This window comes from Poeciliopsis prolifica, unplaced genomic scaffold (assembly GCF_027474105.1).
Source record: "Poeciliopsis prolifica strain line A6 unplaced genomic scaffold, Auburn_PproV2 SCAFFOLD145, whole genome shotgun sequence".
Lineage (NCBI taxonomy): Eukaryota > Metazoa > Chordata > Actinopteri > Cyprinodontiformes > Poeciliidae > Poeciliopsis > Poeciliopsis prolifica.
In genome coordinates, this window is record NW_026562520.1 from 45,799 (window position 1) to 67,849 (window position 22,051).

Below are 22,051 nucleotides of genomic sequence, written 5' to 3' on the forward strand. Positions count from 1 at the left end.
TTTTAAAGGCGAAACACACAGACATGACACAAAATGATTAGTTTTTGAAATCCAATTTTGACCCATAATCCATTTTATTTCTTTTTCATTTGTTTATTTTGATATTTAAAAGTTTCTGTGTTAAATGTTAAGAAATGTTAGTTTTTCTTACATTTGAGAGGCTGCACTTGCATTAACATGCCATTATTACTCTGATAGTTGAAAATGGTTTCAAAATAACATTAGCATTTATTTCTATTAACTGGAAAATTTGTTTTTGACAAGAGATTCTCAGACCTAATTGATCAGAATAATTGTTTGTCCCCTAAATAATCATTAGCTGCAGCACTTGTGCCAATCCAGGAATCAGATAATCAATAGTTTCACATTTTCTATTGAAAATAATCAATGTTTCCCCTGATTTAAACGAAGCAGCAGCTATTTGGGTTTATTTCTGTAACGATAAAAGGATGAATGTGTCGAGGATCATCGGTTTCAGTGGCACAACTGGAAAAAGTTCAATGTGACAGAAAAACGTTCTCGCTCTTCAGTTTTCAGCCACGAACTCGCTCCATCTTCTCTGCCACAGAACCAGCGCCTCTTCCTGCTGCTTCGCAGTCAAAGAGCTGAACCTGAAACAGAGACGGGAAAGTTCAGACCGGAACCGGCAGGCCAAGTGGGAACCGACCGGGCGGAGCGCCACCTGATGGAGTTCACGGCCAGCTGCTTCAGGGAGCCGATGTGGGACTTCAAACCGCCGAAACCCACAAACGCCTCGTAGAAGTCGAAGGAGAGCGCGCAGGAGCCGAACATGGCCGGGTCGTCGGAGCTGATGACCAGCGGGTGATTCTCCATCATCAGAGCGGCGGCGGGGTGATTCCGCAGATCCTTAACCAGCTTCAGCACCTGGAGGGGTCAGAGGTCACAGCGGTCAATGACAGTAATTCAATTAACTGGACATGAAAGGCATGAAATAACGAGACATGTCTGGAAGCCCATTTCTGCCATGAGAGCAAAAATAAAAGCCAATCAGGAAGTCAGAATTTAGAGTTAAAGTCATAATCACAACAATTACAGCAATAAGTCATAGTTACACATTTTAACTAATCATAGTTACAATTTACTAGAATTAAACTCATAATTATGAAAACAAAATTCATACCTATGCCAATAAAACTCATGATTTCAAGTTTAAAAGTCATAATTACAAGAATTAGTATTATGATTTTTATTCTCATAATTACAAGAATAAGTTTTATTATCGTAGTTCTGACTTAAATAATCCAACGTCAAAATTCCCGATGGTTTTTGTGGAATTAGGTATGAAAATGTATCAATTTCCCAAAGTAATTAATGTTTCTGTTCACAGCCTAACCCTTTCCCTAACCCTGACCCTAACCCTAACCCTAACACTAACCCTGACCCTAACCCTGACCCGTACCCTTACCCTAGTCCTGACCCTAACACTGACCCTAGTCCTGACCCGTACCCTGACCCTAACACTCCATCCTAAACCCTCCATCCTACCCTGACCTGAAATCTGATGACAAAGATACTAAATCCGCCTGAAAGAAAAGATTATACATCAATAAGCTTCTAATATTTTTTCTGTAATCTCAGAAACAAATGTAATTAATTTAAATAACTCCGTTTAAAGAGAACTTTATATAAATTCATTACATGCAGAGATTTAAGGTATAATTTATTTGTTTATATGACGTTTAAAGGGCCTGATGCTTTAATTTTCTGACAGACTGAATTTTTTATTTTATCAAATCCTTCAGCATCAAATGTAGTAATTCTGTTCTAAAACTGGATTTCAGTACTAAATTAATCTGAAATGGTAATGTGACGTAAAGAGATGCATTGTGGGAGATGTTACCTGGTTGGAGATGGGGCACACCTCCACAGCCACGCCCCTCTTCCTGGACAGATCTTTGGCCACTGGGTGGCGCTGCAGTGCAAACCCGTGGCCGATACGCGACGTGTTGAGCAGCAGAGCGTCCAGCAGGTTCTGGTCCACTTCAGTTCCCTCAACGTCTGCTCACAGCACAAAACTATTTCAGTTCCTTCTGCTCTAAATAATAATAAATAATTACCGTAATCTGGACCTGAAGAAACATTCACTCTGAACTTACTGAATTATTTAAGAAGAATCCAAACTCAATTACATAAAATATTCTTCCAAGTATTTTAATTGCTGCATTTCTTTTTAAATTAAACTTAGTTTTAAAAGCATCAGGTTTTATTTTCCACTCTGTTTTAAACAGCTCAGGTTTATATAACATCTGCAGGTCAGATTAATTACTGTTTATTCAGCAGAAATGAAGTCATAAACCAACCAGCTTCTGAAAGGAACTTCTTCTCATTTCAGCCACGTCTCACATCATTAATAACTATTAATATTGGATAAGAGAGAAAAATAAAAGCAGTTTTCAGTCCTAAAAGAAAAAAGCTCCAAACCAACTGAACACATAATCAGCTCGATAAATCATGAAATAACTCATTATTAAGAGCAAGCTGATTATTTAGTTATAAAACTAAACCTTCATTTCAGGACTAAATATTTTTGCTATTAAATATTTTGCTCTACAAACTAAAACAGCTGTGAGCTAAATATGTAGTTGACGAGAAAATCATTTAGCTTTAAATTAAACATTTAGCAAAAGGCTCAGCTTCCTCTGCTAACTGAAATTGCAGCTAAATATGTAGCTTAAATATTTAGCTACAAACTCAATATTTATGTTGAAATTAACATTTAAAAGTGAATGAACAACATGGTGAAAATATGAGAGAATTTAACCCCCATTTGTTTTGCTCTGTGAAAACAGAATAACCAAAACTATTGCTGTTCATTTTTGACTTGTAACAAACTTTATGCCCGTAATTTAGAAAACAAAGAAGGAGAGTGTGGAAATACTTTTTGCACCACAGTAGTTGTGACATCAATTTGCTCGTCTAAGGAACTGAACTTATAAAAATAAAGCAACATTTATAAGCTGGGTTAAATGGCCCAGTTTTCCGGTCGAGACTCACCCGTCTCTCCGGCATGGAAGAAGTACGGCAGCGCGACGCCTTTCTCTGCAGGCAGCGTCAAGGCATCCCTGAAGTACCACAGCGTCCGGCCTTGGTCCTCCCGGCCCACCTGGACATGCAGAGGTTACAGAACCAGAACCAGGAGCTTCATACTCAGCAGTTCCTGTTGGACCTCACCAGGTCAAAACCGGCCAGGAAGTCGGGAAAGTCCTTCTTCAGGTGCATCGCCTCCTTCACAGCTGCAGCTACCACCGACAGTTTAGCGTGCCTAAAGAGCGAAACACGATCAGCGAAGCAGCAAACACTCTGACCTCTGACCCCTCAGACAAGGCTACAGAATATGGAAAATAACATATTCAATAATTATTACTTCTATTTAGCTTAAATGCTAAAATCATACCAATTGAATTTAGCCATAGGTGAAAAAATGTATCATGAGTTAATAAATAATTCTACCAAAAACTAAATGATAAAAGTCTCCAGGCTGCTTCGGTCTCTACTTTCTATTTTTACTTGTTGTTTTGTTCATTTATTTGGGATTTTTAAAATGTCTTGCAGTTCCAGTGTCAAATGTTCATTAGAATTTGAAGTTTATTGATTTATAATTATCCTTATATTACAGAAAAACAATATTATTGTTTATTGCAGTAACTTCTGTCTGGAACAATTTATCGTCCGACATTCGCTACCTACAGGCTGCTGTGCTGGACAACTTTGAAGACTTGCAGAGAAAAGTTCCAGTGCCTGGTTCTGGACCTGATGGGTCGAATCTGATTGGTTCAGACTCACCTGTGGTTGGTGAAGATGATTCTGGCTCCGTAGAAGTCTGGGTGAGTGGAGACGAACTGCTTGGTGAGGTCCTGGTAGGCCTGCAGGGTCCAGGCCCGGTCGTGGCTGCTGCCGTCCAGCTCGTACAGCTGCAGGTGAAACACCTGGTTAACACCTGGCTAACACCTGGCTAACTCCTGGCTAACTCCTGGCTAACACCTGGCTAACTCCTGGCTAACACCTGGCTAACACCTGGCTAACTCCTGGCTAACTCCTGGCTAACACCTGGCTAACTCCTGGCTAACTCCTGGCTAACACCTGGCTAACACCTGGCTAACTCCTGGCTAACTCCTGGCTAACACCTGGCTAACTCCTGGCTAACCTGGCTAATACCTGTCTAACACCTGGCTAACCCCTGGCTAACACCTGGCTAATACCTGTCTAACACCTGGCTAACTCCTGGCTAACACCTGGCTAATACCTGTCTAACTCCTGGCTAACTCCTGGCTAACTCCTGGCTAACTCCTGGCTAACTCCTGGCTAATACCTGGCTAACTCCTGGCTAATACCTGGCTAACTCCTGGCTAACACCTGGCTAACTCCTGGCTAACACCTGGCTAACTCCTGGCTAATACCTGGCTAACTCCTGGCTAACTCCTGGCTAACACCTGGCTAACTCCTGGCTAACTCCTGGCTAACACCTGGCTAACTCCTGGCTAACTCCTGGCTAATACCTGGCTAACTCCTGGCTAACTCCTGGCTAACACCTGGCTAACTCCTGGCTAACTCCTGGCTAATACCTGGCTAACACCTGGCTAACTCCTGGCTAACTCCTGGCTAACTCCTGGCTAACTCCTGGCTAACTCCTGACGGAGTGAGTCGCCATCATGGCCGGTCGGTTCGAACCTGAGGCAGGAGCGCACGCAGCTCCAGGTACATGACATTGTCTGCGTAGAATTGGTTCAGAGCCTCGATGTAGTAATCCCTGAAGACGGGGGCAAAGGTCACCAGCCCCCACAAGGCCCAAAGGCCGCCTCAAAGCGGTTCCAGACCACATCCTGGCTGGGGAACTCTTTCTCTGGATCCCGGTCCGTAAACAGCGTCAGGTTACCTCTGATGCTGAGGAGGAGAACGATGAAGAGTCACCAGAGCAAAGGTCCAACTGGTCTACGATCCGATTTGCAGCTGGAATAACTAGAATATTAATGAATATTAACTAATCCAGAATCTCCAGAATATAGTTTTATGACAAAAACATCAATTTCAGAAAATTTTACTTGGACTGGACAGCTGTCCTGTTTAAATGTCTTAAATGACTATTAATAATCAATACAGTTTGTACAGGAAACTGATTGGTTCTTAGTTCTTCAGCTTGTTTCATAATTGATGATCGTACAATGTTTTTATGAAGTAAAGAAATTGTGAAATGTTCCAAACAGATAAGCCTGAAAATATGAAAATAAATGTTAAATGGTTTTTAAATTAGTAAAATTTTATTGCCAAATTCAGCAGGAATCCTAAAGCCAGTAAAAATAAAACTAAACTAAAAATATTACACATTATTTCTTTCTAAGAAATGATCAACAATCGGATATAAAAATAAAAATGATAAAACTAATTAAATGTGTAAAAGTCCTTACAATAAATGGAGCAGCATGAACTTAACTGTGAAGTTTAACTTTTCATTTATCCAACTGAAAAGTTAAAAAAAACTATTTCTACCCCACTAGGTGGCGCTAAACTGACAACTCCCAAAGATTTCTGAAAAGTAAACATAAGTGCAGCATTTTATAGCTGTAGAAACTTTAATTAGTGACCTGACTTCCTGCTCAAACACATTTGCATCCAAATTCTCTTACAACCTCCTAATAACGGGAAAGACAGGCAAACATGCTGTTCAAGTCAGAAAATGTTTGCTAAACTTCATCAGTAGTTGACTGTTCAGTCATCAGAGCATTAATAAAACAGCTGCAGCCTCCACCATGCGCCGCCAGGACGTGAAAGAGAGACGCCTGGTGGTGGGAGTCAGTACTGCAAGTTGTTTCTATCAAACATGCAGTTCAGATTGTGAGCGTCAAGCAGATTCTTCTTACATTGAGACTTCTGCAACGCTTGTTGCTCACACTCTGTTAAAGCATGGTGGAGGACCTGTGGTGCTGCGGGTCCCTTTTGTTTCTACAAACCTTGTTTAGAAAACCTGTTTTCAATATCAGTACAGAACTACAACAGAATATGCAGCAGCAAATGAAGGATTTCAGAAAGATACTTTTGCCACTACTTGTTTATTTCTGTTATCTGACCTCCAAACTTTTGTGTTACAGCTGAAGATTTTAGGCCATTTCTATGGAAAAATGTCTGAAGCTAAAAAACTAGAAATAATTTATAGGTTTTGCATGAAATGTGTTGGAAGTGAGCCACCTGTTGTCCAGGTCGGTTGCGTTGCCCGCCTCGGAGCGGAGGCTCTCCAGCAGGACCCAGGCGGAGCAGCGCTCCAGAGGTTTGGGCCCCTGTGACGCGAAGACGAAGCGGACGGACGCGCTGTCGGTGAAGCACATGTAGCAGTGCGGGCGATACGTGGCGTTCTTCACCAGCCACTCCACGTCCACCATGGCGAAGTCATGGACGTGAAGGACGCCGCCTGCCAGGATGGATTAACCATTAATTAAACAGATTTTTTCATGTTATTTTTATATGCACACATATATTGGTTGTTGAACTGACTTTTGAGAGAAGGGGTGGATCATACAAGATTGTTTTCTTCAAATGATTCTCAGGCAAAATTTTTGTTTATGTTAATTTTAAACCGTGAATGAATTAAATAAAACACATAAAAAGTTTCTTTCTGTTTTGTCGTCAGTTTCAGCTGAAAGGAAGAAACAATATTAATCGAACTATTGGTAGAACTGTTCCTCTCATGCTGCTGGAGGATCCAAACTTAAACTCCCTTCTGACTTTTTGTATCCAATTAATTTTTACTGAAGCACATAAACATCCTTTCCAGGTCAAAGTGAACAATCACAATTTCCTGACTAAAACTCCACAAACAGCATAATTATTCTCCTAAACCTGGCTCAACCTGGTGCTGAGCCTGGTTCTGGTCCTGGTTCTGCTTCTGCTGGAGGGTTTTTCCTGTTAAAGGGGAGTTTTTCCTCTCCACTGTCACCTCATGCATGCTTGGCATGAGGGATTTCTGGATGCTGCAAGTCAACGACGATCTGCTGCTGGGTTTCCTGACACAAACTTTTTAAATGAATTTGAATAAAAACTGAACTAATTTTTTTTTTATCTGGGATCAATTAGAATAAATGATTGTATTAAAATGACTTTTTTGTAAACTGTCTTGAGATGACATCTGTTGTGCTGTTGGTTCATTGTTCTCATAGCAACTCCACAGCAACTGCCTACCAAGATGGCTGTCAGTTACAGAGTTATCAGTGTGACATCACAGGAGAAGTGAACTTAACGCACTGATTGATGATTCTCATCCAGTCAATTGGAATGGATGTGGTTAAACTGAAATGAGTGTTTTTTGTAAAGTGTATCGAGACGATGTTTGTTGTGAAATTTTGCTAATAAAAGAAACTTTTTAGGCTCAACTGCAACCAGTTCACAAGCAATCCTGATCCACCGTGTAACATTAGGAACAATAATCAAATGAGCAAATATCCATCTGCTGCAGATCGATATTTAATCTGCTGCAGATCGATATTTAATCTGCTGCAGATCGATATTTAATCTGTTGCAGATCGATATTTAATCTGTTGCAGATCTGCCAGTGCACAGCAATCTTTTGTCAAAATCTAAGATCTGGAATTATTTTCCAGATTTGTACAAACACTGTAAAAACTCAGCAAGTCATGCTGAACTCGTTCTGCTCTTTACCTTTTGGCATCTTCTGCAGCAGCCTGAAGAGGGGACTCGCCTGGATGAGGCGCCGGGCCGTGAAGAAGTGCATGGAGGGAGGAAAGTCTTTCCTGGACATCTCGTCCTGCTTCAGTTTGGCCAGCAGAGCGTCCAGCCGCTGCTCGGCCTCCGTCAGCACCATCCCGCCGCCCGTCTGCATGGACTCCTCCAGCTCCATCAGCTCCTTCCGCAGCCTGGGGTCCGGGCCGCACCGCACCCCAACCAGGCAGCACAGAAACAGGCCACCGCCACCAGGGGGCGCTGCAGCCGGCCTGCCATCCCCTGACAACTGGAGAGAAAAATTCAAATATATAACAAAAATTTTTGTATTTATTGAAGCATTTCAGAGTCAAACACATATTTAGCTTTAACCCACCAGAAGCTCCAAACATTTTCACTCATCAGCCTCCTGTTGTTAATTTGTCTATTTAATGTCTATTTTAGTTTCAGTTAACTTTTTTAATCTGTGGTTAAGAGAAAAATAAGTAGTGAGTAATAAGACTTTCTAAACGAGACATTGCTTTTATCTGGAGAAAACAAGATAAATATGTTGCACCAATGAAACGTTTTGTTATGTTTACTGTTACAATGACAAAAACAGTTCTATTCCAGGATTTCATTAAAATGTTACATTTATCTATCCACAGTACTATTTTCAACCTTTTCCTTTCACTGAACTTTCCTTTCCTGTGCATGGATACAGCTCTCTGAACAGTCACTGCTGTTTGCTAATATTCTGATCATTTTGTTGTGTGGAGCCACAAAAGTCATGAATAATTAAAATGAGTTAATTCAAATCAATCAAATTGTATTTGTATAGCACATTTCAGCAGCAAGGCATTTCAAACTGCTTTACATCATAAGAACACAAAGTCATAGAATCAACAATCAAACAGTCATCAGTAATTAGAACTGATTACGTTTCTAAAGCAGCTTAACCTGCTGAGTTTAGTCCACATTTAAAGGAAGTCAGGGTTTCAGCTGATTAACAGTTTTCTGGAAGTTTGTTCCAGATTTTTGGTGCATAGAAGCTGAAAGCGGCTTCTCCTCTCTTGGTTCTGGTTCCCAGAACCAGAACCTGAGAGTCTGGAAGGTTGATACAACAACAGCAGATCTTTGATGTATTGTGGTGCTAAACCGGTTATTATTATTATTATCATTAATAATTATTATTATAATTATCACTATTATGAATAATAATAATTCTTTTTTCTGAAGGTCGGGTCACATCAGTGGGTTTTATTGATAAAATTGATCAAAATGTCTGCATAACAGCAACAGCAGCAGAAGCAAACAGAACAGCTGCTCGTGTTGCAGATCTGAAAATAGTCGCTTTGCATAACAGCGTTTTTTCCTCACAAGTCGGAAACAAGCAGCTTAAACACAGAATCAGCCGATAATTAACACGTTCAGAAGCTGTAAAGCTCTTAAAGGCGCAGGAAAACGTCGCTGTTTACAGACACAAAGGGGATAAATGTGACATTACCTGGTTGCTCCTTTCGGGCAGCAGGTGGAGGAACGAAGCTCCGCAGGTCGTTTCGCTCCAGCTGTGGGTCACTTCGGCAGTAAGGAGGACTGACCCACGGACACGGACGAAGCGGTTTTCACCGCTTTCTGACGAGCTGTCACAAATAAACTCGCTGCTAAACCCACAGCGGGCAGAACCTTCGCCCTGAGCGCTGACTTGCAGGCACAAAGCCCCGCCTACTGTGCTGTGATTGGCTGAATTAGGACGTTCCTCGCTATTTAATTGGTTCATCTGATGTATAAAAAGACAACGGAAAGACGAGAAAAAGGAAATCATTTTTGAAAATTACTTTTGTTTTGGTGGGTTTTAAAATAAATAAAACTGAAAAAATGTTTGACATAAAGAGGATAGAAACTTTTTTTAGCACCTGAATGTATCAATTTTGATTTTTGTCCAGTTTAAACCGATTTAAACTGGACATTTTTACCCACTAAGAGCCGCTGTGACCCGATCTTCTGAAAAAAGAATATTTATAATTAATAAATTGGAAATATTTTTTTTAAAGAACCAACAGTTTATTTCTGTCCTTAGGTTTTAGAATAAACACCAATGTTTTGCAAAAGGAGGATGAGACATTTTCTTTGTGATGTTACTGGAAAATTATGTAAAATCAAAAATATCAGTTTCCAACTTTTCAGAAAATACAAAATCTGCATTTCTTATCAGGGCAGTGTTACAAGTGGTTACATTTGCTTGATTAACTTTAAGCTTAGGAGTGTCTAAATCCTTTTGAGAAATATTATCGTCAAGTATGACTTTATTGAAAGAACAAAGTTATTTTAAAAACATTTTAGAATTCTAATAAACAAAATGTGTTAAGTTTTATATATTTTTGATTATGACGGATATTTAGAATTGTGGGCTACAAAAAGGTTTTCACTTCTGTTTTCTGTTACAGTCTTGTGCATATATTATTATTAATCTTGTTTTTTGATCACATAAAAACCCTTTCTCTTAACTTTTGGGTTTTTGTGTGAACCTTTTCATCCGTTTCTGCTGACACAACTTTTTCTGTCGTGTCAGCAGAAATCCGTTTTTCAGGACAATAAAGGTTGTTTCTATTTCTTTTTCTGTTGCCGTGTAAACACTGAACATTTCAATGTGTTCTAGGACTTTTGTGGGTCACCTGCAGATCGACCTGGACATGGATGTCCACCTGCCCGACAGGCTGAGGACGCACGGAGCATTTAGAGCGATCAGCTGGAAAAAGCTCAGTTTGAAGCTAAATAGAAAATATTTAGCTGTGAACATACTTAGCTTGCTTACAAACTCTTCACCTTCCTAATTAAACTTCAAACTAAATATTAGCTTGCTAACTAAATCTAGAGCTAAGTATTTAGTTAGCAAGCTAAATCTTTGGCCTAAAACTAAATATTTAACTTGTAAACCAAATACTTAGCTTCAAACTATTTAGCAAATATTTTACATTTGTAGCTTTAGCTTGCCAATTACATATTCAGTTTGAAACTGAAATTAAATGAATGAATAAAATGTTGAAAAAAATGACATTTCTTTCCTCTTATGACAAAATTACTGGTGTTAAATTTTGAGTCTTTACAAACCACATCCTCACGTTGAGAAGCTCCAAAGGAGAAAGTTTCTGCAACATTGTGGTCAACACTACAGAAAACTGCAAAAACAGATAAAACAAACTCTGAGTTGAGAAACGTTATTTATTTCTAAGACAGTATAGAAAATAATCCATTCCATTCCCCAAATAATCCGTGTCAGTCAGATAAGAACATGTAACTCCACTTTAAAAACAAAAAGGTACAAGACTTTATCCCCTCCTCCCAAAGCCGCCAAAGGACGACGGATTAAAAATGTCACAGGAAAAAAGTTACATTAAAACAAGTCCAAAAATGTACAAAATTCTTAAAAGAGCAAATAAATATGATTCACATTTAATCACGTCTAAATGGGTTTGTCACTAGTGCAGAGATGACAGAAGAGGGAGAATCGGTTCCAGTCAACTGGCGGCCAGTACACACACACACACACACACACACACACACACACACACACACACACACACACACACAACACACACACACACACACACACACGCAAGTACACACACACACACACAAACACACACACACGCAAGTACACACACACACACACGCAAGTACACACACAAACATACACACACACGCAAGTACACACACGCAAGTACACACACAAACATACACACACGCAAGTACACACACAAACACACACACACGCAAGTACACACACAAACACACACACACGCAAGTACACACACAAACACACACACGCAAGTACACACACACACACACACACACACACACACAAACACACGCAAGTACACACACACACACGCAAGTACACACACACACAGTACACACACACACACGAACACACACGCAAGTACACACACACACGCAAGTACACACACACACACACACACACGCAAGTACACACACACACACACACAAAGTACACACACACAAACACACACACGCAAGTACACACACACACACACGCAAGTACACACACACACACACCCCTACACACACACACACACACACACGCAAGTACACACACACACAAACACAAGTACACACACACACAAACCTGTTTGAATGCTACCTGCTATTTTCATTTCACTACTTTGATAAAATGTTGAGGAAAATTCTCTGCAGTGTTTCCAGACGTCGCATTAATGAAACGACGTGGGTTCAAATGGACTGCGAACAGACTGGAACCAGATTTCCCATCATGCATTGGGACTTAGAAGAGATGGTACACTGCTGGGGGAGTCTGGGAGGAGAAGAAATGTACGCCAGCCAGCAGCTAGATGAGGTAGATTCAGATCATTACTAAACTGCACTAAAGACTAAACCGCCACGAGTCACAACAAAAAGCCATAAAACTAGAATTATTATTTATTTTTATTCAAAATGACTTAAAACCAGATGAAGAGGAAAGCAGAATAAGAATTAGAAGAAACTAAAACACATTTATTAAAAAAACAAGAAGAAAGTCGGCCGGTTGGGGATAGAAGTTTCGACGTGCTGCTCCTTCCTCGAATGATTCACAAAAATACCCGTAATCTGAATCTGTACACCCTGAGGAGAACCTGACCACTAACAGCAGGAGGAGGAGGACACCTGAAACTCTGAACACAAGAAGCTTCGTTTTGTGCTGCATGTCTGATGGATGCGTGTGCAGCGTACCGGCGGGACCTCAGTAGTACAGGACGGATATGCAATCATTTCAGAGGTTCTGAGGAAGGCCACTCAGTTCTGGGGAATCTGGACTGACTGAACTCATAGTGCATAACAGAGAATCACGGAAGCAACCGCTTCCTGTCAGGACATTCGTAAAATCAAGGCAGCGCTGAATGGTGCATACTGAAGTTTAGAGACGCTTTTAGAGTTATGGGTAGAAACAGAGGCAGGAATCAGAGTCCCTACATGTGCAACTGCGGAGCTGCGCTTGTCGTCTCAAAGGTTAACTTTACATTCACAGAGAGGAAGAAGGCATCAGCAGGCGGCCGCTCAGGACCCGCCTCTCCTACACCTCTACACCTGAGATTAAGAGACGACCTGCGGCTGCCCGGCGTCCCTGAAGGCGGCGTCCCTGAAGGCGGCGTCCCTGAAGGCGGCGTCCCCGGCGCTGGTCAGGTTGATCTAGTGGTTAAAGAGGTTCCCTTCGTTCCAGGATAAAAGCTTCAGCGTAGGAAGAAAGAGTCAGGAGGAAGAGGTTTGATCTCTGAGGCTCAAAACTATTTCACATTTTATTCTGCTGCGGCAGCTGGTCGGTTGGAGCCTCCCAGCAGGAAACAGCGGCGCCCACTGGGACGGACTTCCCGTCTGTCCCAGCAGGTTGTTGAGTCCGTACCTGAAAGGCAAGAATGAAGGTCAGTTAAAGGTCAACTTCAGCAGGTGTTTATAAATTAAAACGAGTCATTTCCTCCATAAATCTCCAGATTGTCGTCAGGTTTTCTACTCACTTTGATATTCAGATTTTTACTGTCCTTGTTTCGCTCCAGCACCTCCAGGAGTCGCCATCATCTGCTGCCTGGAACCATGTGAACTTTGATTAGGACCTTTTGCTCCAGCAAAACAAGCTGCACATTAAAACATTAAAAGTCACTTTAATAAACTCAAGTCACACCTAGATTTGCTTCTGATTGGTTGATCAGTCCCTCATGTCGACTCCAGGAAGCTGGAGCTACCAAGAGGAGGTCTGTCTAGAATCCTGGACCCGACCGAGCCAGAACCAGAACCAGCCACCCAGTTCAAACTTCTGCTTCAACCTTTTTGTTCAAAGCACTTCACCTGGTTTAAACCTAAACTGTGACTAGCAAACAACTTAACGGAACATTACCGCCCCCTGCTGGTGAGAAGTTTGGACTGAACGTCATCAAGACAGCAAAACTTTCCATCATCTCAAAACCAGAATGTTTCTATATTCCAGTCTCGTCTTGCTGAACCAATCATTGAATCCACACAGATTTAAGGAAAGTAAATCATGGTGAAACTAAAATTACATTAATTGCGACTCAGAATCAACATGTTTGATATCGCTTTATTAAAATCCCATCACTGTTGTGATGCTCAACAATTTCATATTAACTATTATTAATGTGGCAATAAACTGAGTTGTGATTGGCTCTTGTGTAAAGTTGTTTTTATCTGGCCTTCCTGCGTAACTGTCCCGATGAGACGGGCGTCACCGAGGTCCGACCAGGGCACCTGGACCTTACTGGGCCTCACCTGGACCTTACTGGGCCTTCCTGGGCCTCACCTGGACCTTACTGGGCCTCACCTGGGCCTTACTGGGCCTCACCTGGGCCTTACTGGGCCTCACCTAGGCCTTACTGGGCCTTACTGGGGCCTTACTGGGCCTCACCTGGACCTTACTGGGCCTCACCTAGGCCTTACTGGGCCTCACCTGGACCTTACTGGGGCCTTACTGGGCCTCACCTGGGCCTTACTGGGCCTCACCTGGACCTTACTGGGCCTCACCTGGGCCTTACTGGGCCTCACCTGGACCTTACTGGGCCTCACCTGGACCTTACTGGGGCCTTACTGGGGCCAATTGACAGAAGTAATGAAAGTTTCAGAAGGAATAAAACCAATTTACTTAAATCTCTGAAACCCTCAGAATGTAGAGGAAGCATATTAGTTACCCCGGGTGCAGGAAGCACTCCGGCCCCCTCTGCTGAACCATCATGCCCTGGAAGTGCCCCAGCCCTGGGGTGTCGGTACAAGGCCATGCGCGTTTGCCCGGGGGGGTAGGGCAGCTGGGGCCGCTGCAGCACCTCCATCAGGTGTGGGTGGGGTCTCTGGGCAGCGTAGCGGGGGTCCGGGTACGGCTGGCCGGTGTATGGCATCCCGCCTCCCGCTGCCTGGGGCATCATGTGCGGCGGGGGGGCGCCGCCCTGCTGCATGCCGGGGTGCAGTGCTCGGGTCATACATGAACCCTGCCGGATGGGCGTGCCGCAGCGGGAGGGGTGGCGCTCCCCGGTGGCGGGCGGCGGCGTTGTGGCTGTCCAGGTCCAGGATTTCCTTCGGGCTTTCCGGCGGCTCTGAGTTCTCGGCCGTTTGGTTGCTGATTGGACCGGCCGGTGCCTCGGCGCATCCTCCCTCCTCCGAGCCGGTGGGGACAGCAAGGCGGCGCGGCTGGAGCCCAGCGGTGACATAGCGCTGTCCTTGAAGTGGCCGTTGGCGGCGCCCACAGGGAGGTAGGCACTGGGGGCATCTGGCTGCTGCGGCCGGTAGGGAGGCTGGTACCCCTCCCTGCTGAGCGGTGGGCCGTAGTAGGCCTGCTGCTGGTACTGATGGGGAGGGAACATGTTCCTGAGCGGAGGGGGCGGCTGCTGGTAGGGGAAGGCGTTGCTGCCCCCCTGCTGGTAGGCAGGGTGGGGCGGGGCGTTTAAGGACTGGCTGGGAAACGGCGGCTTGTTGTAGTGTGCATGCAGGGCGCCGCCCAGGCTGTACTGGGAGGAGGACGGTGCCGCGGGGCTGTAGCCACCCGGCCCCCTCAGGGCAGTGTTGCTCCTTGTGTTACCCCCCATGGCGCCCCCCATTGGCGTGGTCTGGCTGCTGAACTGCTTGTACGTGTTGGGTGGGGCGGACATCAGGGCCTCCGGATCGGGCCTGCCGATGGCCTCACAGGGCCGCTGATTGCCCGGTTCCGCCCCGCTGAGCTGGGGGTGCAGCAGCGTGGAGGGGTGGCTGGGCGGCAGGGAGCTGAGGGGGGCGCGCTGCGGGGACGGCAGGGGGGAGGTGGCGTGAGGCCGGGCGGAGCCCTCTGGCAGCCCATCCGCCCCCTGGCAAATCTGGGAACTGGCGGTCCGCTCCGACCCGGTGGGGCGACCCGACGGACTCAGAGCGGCAGCCTGTTCCAGCCTCATGGCAGGAACGCTTCTTTGTGGCGTTGCTTCATTTATGTCGTTTTTGCAGTTGGGCGTTGAACCTGATGGACAGAAAACAGACGAGTCAGCAGAACGTCGAGACAAACAACTTTCGGGCTGAAATAATTCCTCAAAGTCTCGTTAATTATCCTGATGCCAATACTGTCGAACTATTCAATGCAGTGGCCTGGAAGCTTGTGTTACAAGACAACGCTCTTACTTTGCTAACGGTGTTGATGAGACTATGCTAAGCTAATGTTATTTTAGCTATGTAGCATGGCGCTGACCTCAAACGACGTCACTGTTGCCTGGATGTTCAGACAAACAAAGAATAAACTAAATGGTGACGTCTGAAGAGCTTGTAAGGTTGGAAGAGGAAATAAGGCAAAACACATTTTTAAAGATGAATATACTTTCAATTAAATAAACAAAACAAATAAAAACAATTATAAAGTCTCTGTAAACAAAATTGTTCCTGAAAAAAGGCTAGTTGAGACCAAAACATCAGACTGACGACTAATTCAGTTTTTGGTAGAAAGAGAGAAAAGAGAAATCGGTAAATAGTACAATTGGAAATTATTGAACACAATTTCATTCCATGAAATAAAATCCCAATAAAATAGATTTAAAGCAAATATATTAATCGTTAGAAGTTGTGAAAGCGAGCTGGTGAAGATAGCTCAATATTTTTTGAGGGACCTGCTGTGAGGGATAACTAAACAAAGCAGAAGGAGTTCAGTCTTTCAGCGCTGAGATGGAAAACCATCGATTCTGTCAAACAGAAACGGAGGAATGAAAGGTCGTGTCTACCTCTGGGCTCTGTGTCCGCCTGGCCGTCCGTCCCTCTGTCTCCAGTAGGACCCAGCAACTGAAGCTGTTTGGAGGGAATACTGCCAAACCCTGATGGGGCCCCCGGCTGATGAAAGCCGCCAGCAGGGGGTCCAGAGGAGGCCGACAGCTGCTGCAGGGCCAGCATCTCTGGGCTCTCCAGCATGGAAGACGACTGAGTCCTGCCAGCTGGGTCCGACTGCAACGTCGGGGCCCGCGAGGCCGGTGGCCCCAGGGAGCTGGACATCTGTTGCGGTGCGATGGGGGGTGCTGCGGGTAACCGGCGGCCTCTGGCCACGGCTTGTGTCCCATCGGCGGGGGCATGCCGCCGTAGCCGAAGCCGCGCTGGTTGGTGGCGTTGGGGTTCAGCCGGTCGTGGCCATTCATGCCGGGCCAAACGCCGGAGGAAGAGCCCAGGCCGGGGGCCCTCAGGCCGGGGTAGGGGAGCTGAGCGGGCCCCTCGGGGACGGGAAACTGGCCGGCCATGGGGTGCAAGGAGCGGCCTTCGGGGCGCTGGTGGGACGGGTACATGCTGGCTTCAGGGGGAGGGCCGGGCTGGAGAGCCGTGGGGCGTGGCCCCAGGGACGGGCCGTGAGTCGGACCGATGTAGGCCCGCTGCTGTGGAGGGCCCCCGTTAGGGTCCGGCCCCATTGGATACCTGGGGCCCATGTGATGTCCATCAGCCAAATGAGTCTACATAACACAAAAAACAGTTCTGGGTTAACTGGGCTGACTGTCACCAGGTGGTAACCGTTAGTTATAGAACAATCTGTGAAACAAATTCATCTCCTCCACCTCCTCCCTGTTACTGCCATCTGAAGAATTGCACCAAAAACAACCAATCAGAACCAGGAGGAGGGGCTTAGTGCTGTCAATCACTCTCATGTACTCACACAGTGTGTTAATGGCAGAGAAACAGCTTACAGTTACAGGAAACACGTTGACATCAGTGCTCATGCTAACTAGCCTAGCGTTCAAAACAGGATCTGCTGACAGGAAAATCTGCAGTATCGCAGAGGAAGGCAGCGCCTACTAAACCCCGCCTCTTTCCTCTGATTGGTTGATTCTGGATTGCACTGGGAGAAGGCAGAAGAACTTGATTTTTTCATAGTGACAGTTTCATCAATTGTGTGATATATATTTTTTTTATAAAAGTTACATACTGCAGCTTTAAATACAGATTACCAGGAACTCAATATGTAACATATTGATAAGGTGTGATCAGACTGTTTTACTTTATTGATAATTCAATAGGAGTAAAAAAGGGGTGAAACATGTTGAATTGAGGTGTTGTACCGAGTTACACCACAGGGTGGCGGTGCTTCCTGTGAGACGTTTGGTGCATCCAGGGCCGGATTTACAAGGATGTGGGTCCCTGGGCTGGAAACCGTTTTGGTGCCCTATCCACTAAAGAAAAATTTATTTGCTAATGTAAACTTCATTACATTACATTAATAGGTAAAGCCATACATAACTGATGATACCAACTGATGATGGAAAGTTCAATCATCCTTTCACCACTAAAAATATATTGTAACTCCATAATTTTAAAATACTTTAATATTGTTTATTTTTATAAAAATCTCAAAATATTATTACAACTCACCTGATGCGACTCTTCCACAAAGCACCATTTTATTGACGAAAACATGGAAAGCCTGTGGGGCCTGGTCTACTGTCATTTGCCCTGATAATTTTTTACTCTCTTTTCTAATTATTGGACAACTGCACATACATTTATTGATTTTATTTGTTTATTTATTTTCAAAAATAGCAGGCAAAGCTGTTTAGCTATTAAACCATCTTTCTCTTTATATTTAAACTATTTTTAATGCTTACAATAAAACATAAAAAGAAAAGAAAAAGAAAAATACTCTTCTGGAAATATTTTTTAACAAATGTAAATGAGTTGATGGTAGACATGACTTTTATTTACTTTTACTTTTATTTAATTTTAGGAAGGAAAAGTCCATATTTGATTCCTATAAAGTTTTTTTTATCATATAATATTTGTCACTGCATCAACCACTCTTATGGAGTATGTTTTAAGAGTGTCATAACTGTTCTACTTCACTAGTGTTTTGGTGTTAGCATGCCAGCTAACCAGCTAGCTTAATGGCGAATTGCTAAAGAGTTAGTGGTGATTGTACAGGTTGGTATCTGCCCCATTTATACTACAGAGGCATTAATGATGTTTCTCAGTCAGAACGTTACACTTTCAGTGAGCAGAAGTCTTTACGTTAAAGGTTCTGCATTTTAAGTAGTCATGAAACAAATTTTCCCAAAAGTTATTGCGATAAACAATAACATTGTTTTAAAATGATTTTCAAGTAATATAATGGCAATAATGCAGAACATTCTCACAGATCAATGAACTTTAAATTCTAATAAACATTTACACTGCAACTGGAAGACATCTTCAATATCCAAAATAAATAAACAAAACACCAAAAAGAACAAATAAAATGAATTATGCGTCTCTGTAAGGAAAACTTCCAATCAATAAGGTTTAGTTGAGACCAAAGCATCAAACTGAAGACTTTTATTATCCAGTTTTTGGCAGAAAGAGAGAAAAGAGGAAAATCAATAAATCATGCAAAGGGAAATTATTGAGTTTATTTTCATTTATCACGTGATTAAACCTATCTACTGTTTATTGCAACAGTTTAAATGTTAAGCAAAATCAAACAGTTTGTTCATGTCAGTGGCATTGTTAAGCCATTAGTTTTGTATTCAAGCCGATGTTTGAAATAAAAATATGAACTAAAGCAGTGTTATTTGCACAGTAATAAAACAAGCTTCATGCAGTACTAGGCCTAGTTTGGGGGTCCCAGGCTGAAAAAAGTCAAACACCTCTGGACTCAAAGTTTAAGTGTAGTCTTTATTATTTTGTACCTGCATATTAAAACTGTGAGGGTAGCGGCTGAAGTTGGGGTCTCCAGGCCTCGGGATGTGGACCGGGTAGCTGAAGCGAGGATCCACGGCCATCCTTTGAGCGAACATCTGCGGACCGGGAGGACCAGCTGGAGGACGGAGCTGACAATAAGACATGGAGACGTCAGTTTTGTTTTGATAAAACACAGAGACATTAGTTTTGTTTAGTTTCAGGCTCAGGTTCAGGCAGGCGGGGACGGGTCCAGGATGGTCCGTGATTACCTGCTGTCCTGGATGGAACATGTGCTGCTGGTTTGGAGGCAGGCCGTGAGCCGGTCCATGAGCCAGGCCTTGACCCGGGCCGCTGGCCCAGTGGGGTGGGAGCTGCAGTCGGGGCATCCGGCTGTCCTCTGCCTCTGCAGGAGAGCTGCCTTTTCCCTGCGGGTTCCTCTTACGCTGGACCTGCTCCGTCGCCCTGATCAAGCTCTCCGGTCCTAAATGTTTACTGGTCCGGTTTCGCTTCTTGTCCTTCCGTTCTCGGTCCTCCCGGCTGATGTGGAACTCCTCGTCCGTGTCGCCGTCCTCCGATGGGAAGTGTTTCAGCAGCGCCCGGTTAAAGCAGCGCTCCAGAGATTCGGCCATGACGGTGTATTCTGCAGACAGAAACCGACCGTCAGACAGCATTCCTAAGGAACACCGGACTTTCTGAACCTTCTGTGATGCGTCACATTTCCTTTCATAAAAATATTCCTGAATAGTTTCTAATATCTAGCAGCAATCGATTATTGGAATAAACAACTGGAGTACGAAGACTCAAAAAAAGGCAGTTTGCAGAAAAAACAGCATACTTACAGTAAATAAGCCAAAATTGTACAAAAAAATCTAAAACTTTTTGCATTTAAGATAAAAAAAACTAATTTCTTTGGTCTGTAAATCTACCCGGTTTTCCATTGGCCCATGTGTGGCTCACGGTTCTGCTGAGGTTCTCTGGAGAACCAGAACCTTGGATATGGATCTGTAGCTCTTTCCAGACTGACAGGTGTTTCCTTTAGAGCAGAAGATGATGTTTTGCTGTTTGAGCTCTTCAGGCCTACCTCATGCTGTCAGCCGGGTTCTGGAAGTGATCTCTGGCTGTCATCAGGTAAAATGTAACCATAAGCCGAAAGTTACATATGTAACTACGGTTCTATGAATCCCGGATGACCGCCAGAGGGCGGTGCTGAAAGCACTGAATGTTCCCTTCGCGCATGCGCCGTTCGAGTAATAATGCCAAAAGAGTCACACCTGTGACATATCGGATGATCAATCAGAGGCTATATAGCATGACGTCATCCGATGCTCTGTTCCTACAGAATCTTCTCGCGAAATGCAAGGATTCTGAGTGACAGAGAAGCTCTGGCGGTCATCCGGGATTCATAGAACCGTAGTTACATATGTAACTTTCGTTCTATTTCATCCCTACTGACTGCCAGAGGGCGGTGCTGAAAGCACTGAATGACGAATACCAGCGATGTCACAAGGAATCCGAGCACGCACCTCACTGAGAAGGCCCAGAAGACCCTTGCAAGAGAACCTGGTCCAGAGGATGAGAGGATGCCACATTCACGTTGTAAAACCTAGTGAATGTGCTCGGAGAAGCCCACGACGCAGCAGCACATATAGCTTCCAGTGGAACTCCTCTCAAGGCGGCCCAGGAGGTGGAAACGCTCCTGGTAGAGTGCGCCGTCACGCCGACTGGCCGGGGATGTTGCCCCGCAGCGTAGGCGTGGCAAATGACATCCACAATCCAATGGGAGAGACGCTGTTTAGACAGAGGACAACCCAATCGAGGGCCCCCATAGCACAAGAACAGCTGGTCTGAACGTCGTAAGGCAGCAGTGGCTGCAAGATAGGCCTCCAGTGCCCTCACTGGGCACAGCAACTCAGGACCATCACCAGCGTCCCCTGAGATGGGCCGGAAACGCGCCAATTTCAACGGCTGGTTACAATAAGAAGGAGAAAACACCTTTGGGGCAAACGCCGGGTTCGGCCACAAGGTGACACCAGAGCCATCCGAACTCCACCTCAGGCACGATGGACTGACAGAAAGAGCATGTAGCTCACTGACCCTCTTAGCTGAGACAATAGCCAACAAAAAGGCAGTTTTACATGACAACCATTTGAGGTCCGCCTGAACCAGAGGCTCAAATGAAGGGTGGCACAGAGCACTGAGGACCAAGGACAGGTCCCAAACTGGTGCTCGCGGGGCCAGTGGAGGGCGCAGCCTACGAGCACCACGCAAAAAAAGAGAAACAAGATTATGGCTCCCCACTGTACGGCCATCAATCTCAGCATGACAAGACGATATAGCTGCCACATAGACCTTAAGTGTCGAAGGGGAGCGGCCCTCATCAAGAAGGGACTGAAGAAACTCCAAAACAGTGGAACCGCACAGGTGACCGGATCAACATTACGGGCAAAACACCACCGGGAAAACAGACGCCATCTGTTGTCATATTGCTGACGAGTGGAGGATGCCCTCGCACTCAAAATAGTGTGCCTGACAGGAGCCGAATACCCAGTCAGCTGCAGTTCAAGCCTCCCAGTGGCCACACCCACAGCCGGAGGCGGTGAGGATTGGGATGCCATATCTGACCCCCAACTGAGACAGTAAATCCCTCCTGGGCGGGACACCACGGGACACCGTGACACAGACTCCGTAGAAGTGGGAACCACGGCCGTGCCGGCCAACACGGAGCCACCAGCAA

The 22,051-nt window shown here is 44.5% G+C and overlaps 1 protein-coding gene and 1 pseudogene across 1 annotated transcript; both read right to left on the bottom strand.

Annotated features, from left to right (window-relative positions):
• Nucleotides 1–72: 72 nt before the first annotated feature.
• LOC129355774 (adenosine deaminase 2-A-like) lies at nt 73–9,378 on the bottom strand. Its single transcript, XM_055025389.1, is given in 12 exon segments — nt 73–611; nt 683–885; nt 1,862–2,019; nt 3,016–3,124; nt 3,193–3,283; nt 3,805–3,932; nt 4,690–4,805; nt 4,808–4,902; nt 6,202–6,421; nt 7,666–7,923; nt 7,926–7,975; nt 9,173–9,378. Coding segments are annotated over 11 exon segments (1,503 nt in total). The 5' UTR covers nt 7,966–7,975; nt 9,173–9,378; the 3' UTR covers nt 73–526.
• A 2,461-nt stretch (nt 9,379–11,839) lies between these two features.
• LOC129355780 (chromatin remodeling regulator CECR2-like) overlaps nt 11,840–22,051 on the bottom strand; it is a 48,341-nt pseudogene continuing 38,129 nt past the window's right edge.